Source organism: Equus przewalskii, chromosome 26 (genome assembly GCF_037783145.1).
Source record: "Equus przewalskii isolate Varuska chromosome 26, EquPr2, whole genome shotgun sequence".
Classification (NCBI taxonomy): domain Eukaryota; kingdom Metazoa; phylum Chordata; class Mammalia; order Perissodactyla; family Equidae; genus Equus; species Equus przewalskii.
Genome location: NC_091856.1, coordinates 5820787 through 5827931, shown reverse-complemented (window position 1 = coordinate 5827931; position 7145 = coordinate 5820787). Strand labels below are relative to the sequence as shown.

The following is a 7145-nucleotide window of genomic DNA, read 5'->3' as shown; positions in this document are numbered from 1 at the left end:
CCACCCTTCCTGACAGCCCGCTCTACGGATTTCAGACTCATCTAGTCTGCCCCCATGATTATCGAAGCCAATTCCTTGCAATAAATCTCTTAATAAACCTCCTCTCCAGGTTATGATGGAACCGACTGATACACAACCTAAAGCCGCTCAGGGCTGGGGACAGTCCTCCAAGTCGTGCCTGTCCCAGACGTGCATCCCCAGACATGAGGCCGCTCCTCTCCCAGCAGGCAGAGCCTTCATAAGAAAGCCCTTCACCCCTGGGGGGCCCGGAGCCTCCAAAGCCCACCTGTCTGTGTGGTTAAGGATTCTCCTGTGTAGGGGAGGTGGACATTTCCTCTCCCCAAATGGGGGTTTGTCTGGCCGGAGAACGAATTAAATTCACATGACACAGAATAGCAAGAGAAAATTAAACAAAGCTTTATGAGGAACCATGGCCCGGGGCCTTTCTTCCCGAAGGAAGAAAGGGCACCGAAGAAGTGGGGTGCACAGAGTGGTTATATAGCCCCCAAACGGGGTGTTTCACATGTGATTGAAACGTCCCTTTTACAATAGTCACGAGGCCGCTCTGTCAGCACAGAACTGGATGGAAACGACAGATAGGTCTGCTGTCCCAGTGAACGCCGCAGGGTGGCAGGTGTGTTGCCTCGGGCTGGGGGGGGGGGGGGTCACAGATGAGCGCTGCAATCGGTTCCCAGCCTAAAGAAAGATGCTTAATCCTTAAAGAAATGCCAAAGTTGGGAGGGGGAGGGAAGTCAGTTACAGGAGGTTACCAGACTAGCACAATAAAATGCAGATTTTAAGTCATTGCCTTTGGTATTGATTAAGAGTTTTTAGAGAGAACGTCATCTCCTTTTTTCTTCCTGGTACAGAGAGGGAGGCACATTTTACAGATAGAGATTTACCTTACAGATGTAAATATGTCCTAACAAAGGGCAAGTTCCATTCCTCAGAGCCTCCTTCCCTGTCCCAGTTTATCAAAAGCAATCAACCTCAAATAGTCCTGATACCAAAGAGACATATCTTGGGGTGGCCAATTCCAGGTCCCCACACCTGTCACCAGGACAGTTTCTCCCCTGACACCTCAGGAAGGGGTAACAATGGATACATTGTTCTTTTTTAAAAAAATAAATTACTGTAGCAAGCATGGGATTACAGCTATAAATGCTTTATTGTGAAAATGAAAATGTATACAAATTTTTAATTTATTAAGTTAAAAACCTCCAGGTCGAAATGATGCGGGGTCGGTGAGCCAAGGAGTCGAAAGAAAGATTTCTTGGACTCTCAAGGTCTGGCAGTGGTGCTCTTTTATTTAGAGAATAGTACAGAATAGCATGGGGACAGGACCCATGGGCAGTGAAGAGCTGTTGCTGCTGCTGCATGGGGACAGGACCTGTGGGCAGTCAGAGCTCCTGCTGCTGCCCTGAGTTGAGGGTTAGGGCTAATTTTATAAGGCATGGGTACGTGACTTATTTTTACTGGAAAAAGAAAAGATGATGTAAAAAGTCATTGAATGATTTCAGTGCAGATGGGGCCTGGTTATTGGGCGGTCATATAACTTTAGATACGAATCTGGCCATATAGATCGGCATGTAGGTGAGGATGCCCTGGGCTTCTCTCCCTGGGGCGGTCCTAATTCATACCATAAAAAAAATCCACTGGGTCATATAGTTTGGCATGTAGGCCAGGTCACCTTGGGCTTCTCTAGCTGGGGCAGCCTTAATCCACATCAATAATGGAAAAGAATAAAAGCAGAACATTAGACAGCTTTTGTGGAAGAAAGGAGGGAGGAACAAGAATACATGCTCACATTTACATAAAGAAACTCCGGAAGGATACACTAATCAACACGGTTCGCAACGGGAGCGGAGGGACGGGGAACAGAACAAGGGGGAGAGTCAAGCTTCTCAGGGAAAGAAACTTTGGTTTTTGGATTCTTCTGTTTTTTTTTTTTCATTTTTACTGAGATATAGTTGACATATTTATTGTGTAAGTTTAAGGTGTACAATGTGTTGATTTGATATTTATTGCAAAATAATCACCACCATGGCATTCGCTAACCCCTCTCTCCTATCACGCAGTTACCATTTCTTTTTTGTGGTGAGAACATTTAAGATCTACTCTCTTAGCAGCTTTCAAGTGTATAATACAGGATTATTAGCTATAATCACCATGCTGTACCTTAGATCCCCAGAACTTGTTAATCTTATAACAGGAAGTTTGTCCCCTTTCACCAACATCTCCCCATTCCTCGCCCCCGCCCCAGCACCCAGGAACCACCATTCTGCTCTCTGTTTCTGTGAGTTCAGCTTTTTTAGATTCCACATACACCTGATAGACATATGAAATATATATCATACAGAATTTGTCTTTCTCTGTCTCACTTATTTCACTTAGCATGATGTCCTTAAGCTTCCTCCAAGTTGTCACAAGCGGCCAGATTTCCTTCTTTCTCTAATGTCCCGTTGTATATAAACATACCACATCTTTCTCCATTCATCCAGTGAGGGACACTTGGGTTGTTTCCATATCTTGCCTGTTGCTGCTGTCAACACACAAATGCAGACATCTCTTCGAGATCCTGATTTCACCTCCTTACTGCCAGAAGTGGGATTGCTGGATCATATGATAGTTCTATTTTTCAGTTTTTGAGGAAACTTCATACTGTTTTCCAGAGGGGCCATACCATTTGCGGATTCTTGAAGTGCATTACCTATTCAAAAAATAAAATAACATTTTCAAAAGGATATTGGTTCCACAAGAAGCTCCTAAGTTACTAAGCACCCTTGTGATGGGCTCTAGAAACAGCCTGTGTGTGTGTGTGTGTGTGTGTGTGTCTGTGTGTCTGTGTCTGTGTCTGTGTCTGTCTGTCTGTCTGTGTGTGAGAGGGAGAAAGACAGACAGACACTTTCAGCTTGGAGACAGGGGCTACCTGGAGGGGAGGATACGGGTTTTGAGCCAGGCAGGAGTCAGACGGGCAGAAGGAGGAAAGAAAATTGAGAAGACACAGATTTGACAATACTGTGGCTGCCACGGCTGCACGGGCAGCAGCCCCCGGGATCATCCCTCTGCTCTGAGATGGATCCCCTCCACCCGCCCACACGCAGAAACCTTTTCCCTTCCCCCACCGTAGATGGATTCGTGGCTTCTCCCTTCTTTTTAGAAAGGATAGAAAGTTCAGAAGAGACGCTGTCCAATCTCTAGTACTTTGTCTCACAAGATCAGTTCAGGGCACTGGGACCCAACACTGGGACGTGCGGCAGGGGAAGACGGGCAGACAGAAAAGAGACCATTTGAGGGGGCCTTCAACAATCAGCTTCATTATTCAGTTGAGACATCCACGTTCAGTGCTCCCACAGTTAGCACCGGACATGGAACACGGGTGGGCCACTGGGCATCCACCTGGAGCACCAGCTCCTGTCACACGAAGACCCCAGAAAGATATAGGGGGAGAAAAAGATGACTTTACTGGAACGCCTCACAAGGAGATTATTCTCTGTGGCTGTAACACTTCAATAAATTTCTTTATTGGTGTAATATTGGTGTATATCATTATATAAGTTTCAGGTGTACAACATTATAATTTGACATCTGTATACACTACAAAGTGCTCATGACCAAAAGTCGAGTTACTATCCTACCTCTTTCTTCAGGGGGCAGGAGTAATGAGTCCTCTGAGGGACATGCTTGAGTAAGCAACTGTCTCAGAGTGGAGTGGGTTGAGTTTTGGTCTCATTAGGGGGCAGTGTGTACGTTTGAGGCAGAGCTCAATTTGTCAGGATGGAAGAGGAGAAGCTGAACTGAGGGCTGCCACCAGCAACACTCCTGCTCCAAACAGAGCTTGGCCTCTTCTTTAAAGAATAGTTGTCTGGCACAGCACCATTTATGTAGAAATGGAGAGGGGGCTATACACATGCATGCATGCATATGTGTCTGCATGTGTGTTTATGCATGCAGCCACATGTGTATGTATATGCATGCACTCATGCATGTACGTATACACAATGCATTCATGCATCTGGGTGTATGTGTATGCATGCACATATACATGCATGCATGCATGCATCTGTATGTATGCATGTGCATGTATTCTTGCATGCATATATATACATGCATGCATCCATGTGTATATATATACATACGCATTCATGCGTGCATATATGTATTTGTTCATCTATGCATGAAATATCCTTGGAAGGATCCAGCAATATGTTCCCATTGGACGCCTCCAGGGAGGAGAACTGAGTAGCCCAGAGATTGCATCAGTGGGAGATAGGCTACTGTAAGAAGTGACCTCAAAATACAAGGCTTGAACAAGATAGCCTTTCATTTCTGTCTCACACATATACTAGGGCTGGTATAATGGCAACCGAGTGCCAGGGACCCAGGCTCCCTCCATTTTGTTGCTCGCCACCCCTACAGTGTGGTCCTCCTCTGCACAGACAAGGATGATTCCCTACAGCATCCACATCTAGCCAATAGGAAACGGGAAATCCAGGAGCAGAAGGCACATCCTTGCCCTTGAGGAGCTGGGCGGATGTTGAGAATGCTGCTCCTGCTCACCGACCGTTGGCCGGAACTGTCACTTGGCCACACCTAGGAAGTGCCCTCCTCTGTCGAGCAGTCATGAGCCCAGCCAAAGTTTGGGGCTTTGTTTCTAAAGAAAGAATAGTAAGAATAGATATAAGGGGCTAGTAGTCTTTGTCTTAGGCAGGATGGAAGGCACATTTTCACTTTATAGATCTGTCTTATCCCTTTTCAACCACATGAACCAAGAAAAAATTTTAAGTTTGAAAAATATACTATATTGGAAGTCACAAATTGAGCACATACATCTACCTCTCCACTAGACCACGGACCCATTAGAATAAAAGATAAGGTATTTTTAAAAGAATTAAATCACATCGGTGCTAGAAAACAAGAGAGGATGCCAGCAGATCAGAAAGTCTGAGAAAATACGGGAAGCTAGAAAGTAGATGGGATTGGATTGACTGAGAAAGACCAGCGGTAAAGACCAGCCCCAACACCAGGACCCAGAATGTCCCCTCTCGAGGTAGCTCCAGAAAAACGCCAAACTCAGAGCCAAGACACAGACAGCAAGAGTAGGCCACAGGGCACTCATCTAAATAACTGAGCAAAGCACTGCATGTAAGTGGCTGGGCCTGTTGGGGCCTCCACCTCTCTTCCTCCCCCTACTCCTCAACATACCCTCAACCCATAAGGAGCCACTTGCCCCAGGACCCGTATATTATTCTCAAAAAAACATGAGTGCTCTATCCAGGAAGGGCTCCTAACATGAGTGCTGAAACTCAAGCAAGAAGTAGAATAGAGCTTAAAATCATTCTAGACATCCCAACACACATATATGGCAAGGGGAGGGTCATTGCTCTGCCAAGAGGAAAACCTAGCAATGTGCTGCAGTCCATTATTTACCCTCTCCTTACAGTGGCACACGTGGCCCTCCAGGCTGCAGTCTGGAGCAAGCCTGCTGACAACATGGCCCAACCACTCACAGGGGCCTGTAGCCAGCCCTCCATTCAAGGGAGAGGCCTCGCGGGGAAATGGGGCTCACCGGCCTTCTAGACAGATTGTCCAGTCCTTCATTTGTGAAAGAGGATCAATAGCCCTGGGTCACCAAACATTTGAGGAAGACCAATAGCATGAAAGAGCTAAACAAAGACAAATAAACGAAAGGAGCCATCCTGGAAAAAAGCAAGATGCAGTAGGGAATATTAAAGAAGAAAACTCTGAGTATCTTTGGAGGGATTTGAGAGCATATTAAATTTCTAAATCAAGAGCTGGCAGCCATTAAAAAGGAGCCATCAGAGAACAGGAAATAACTTCTGGAAATTTAAAATGATTGTCAAAATTTAAAAATCCAGGAAACAGAACAAATCATAGAATAGCCAAGACCAAAAACCAGACTGGTTATCAGAATTCAGTGAAATCTCCTAGAACATGGGAAAAACACAAAGCAGCGAAAAATGCAAGAAAAGTCCAGAGACAGAGGAAAGATCCAGGAGGTCACCATCCATTCATTCAATAGGAGATTGAGAAAGAAAGAGCAAAAAAAAAGAGGGAGGAAAATCAGACATAAAATTTTTCTGAGCTGGAGAAAACACAAATCTTCAGATTAAACGAGCCCACTGGGTACTAAGCAGGATAAATAAAAACAAGATCCAGACCTAGACAGCTGTGGAAATTTAGATCCCCAGGAAAAACGATAAAGGCTTAAAAGCTTGCAGAAAGAAGAAAATAGGTCAGCTACAAAGCAATGAGAATCTGACTAACATCAGACTTCATATTACAAATACTTGTAAACCATGCCTTTAAAATTCCAGTGGGATATGAATTTGAGCCTAAATGACACTCCAGGCCAAACCAGCCATGAGAGGGGAGAAGAGATTTTCAGCTATGCAGGGAAAGCGTATGACAGATGCGCTCCGATTTACAAATTACCCAAGGAGGTGCTTGAGCAAAGCAAAAGGAATGTAAGAATGAGATTTGAAGAAACATGAGACTAAAACAAACTAATAAAAAGCAGTGAAAGCCGAGGAAAATAAAAATGACGTGAAAAGACAGCTTTGAACCTTGGCGGTGGTGTGGTAGGGGTTCCATCCACGGGACTGGCTTTCTTCCTCTAAAGATCTGATCACATTTTGCTCTGCAGTGATTAATATTTACAGAACCACAGTATGATAAGTGCTATTTTTATTGCGTTTAAGTACTCAGGAGTTCAAGCCTAAAAGACTTGACTGTAGTTCTGGAACAGAACGTAAATGTGATAAACTCTGAAAGCGGGAAGAATGAAGATGTTTTGTATTGACGTGGAGGAACGCACACTACGTAGAAGCAAACGTAAGTTGCAGAACGATATTTATATATGTAATGTTGTCTATGTAATTTACATGCATAGGAAAACTTTCATTCACTTTTACTTCCTACACTTCTGTATCTTTTGAATTTTTATAAGCATGTACAACTTTTGTAATGAAAACATTTTAAATAGAATATTAGTTTGACGATTTACCTAATTATTAGCCCGCCTAGGCGACTTAGGGTTTTTGGTGAGGCCCTGAACAAAAAAGACTGATTGAGTAAAAAGAACTACTTTTTGTGGAACCCACAATCTAAAGCTAGACCGGGAC

At 44.3% G+C, this 7145-nt stretch overlaps 1 protein-coding gene across 2 annotated transcripts in view; it reads right to left on the bottom strand.

Moving 5' to 3' along the window:
• Window positions 1-395: 395 nt before the first annotated feature.
• The window catches only part of TGFBR1 (transforming growth factor beta receptor 1), a 67375-nt gene continuing 60625 nt past the window's right edge, over window positions 396-7145 (bottom strand). For both annotated transcript variants that reach the window (XM_070595951.1, XM_070595952.1), the window contains exon 10: window positions 396-2710. In XM_070595951.1, coding sequence (XP_070452052.1) covers window positions 2707-2710 — 4 coding nt within the window. In that variant the 3' untranslated portion in view covers window positions 396-2706. The remainder of the gene's footprint in view (window positions 2711-7145) is intronic.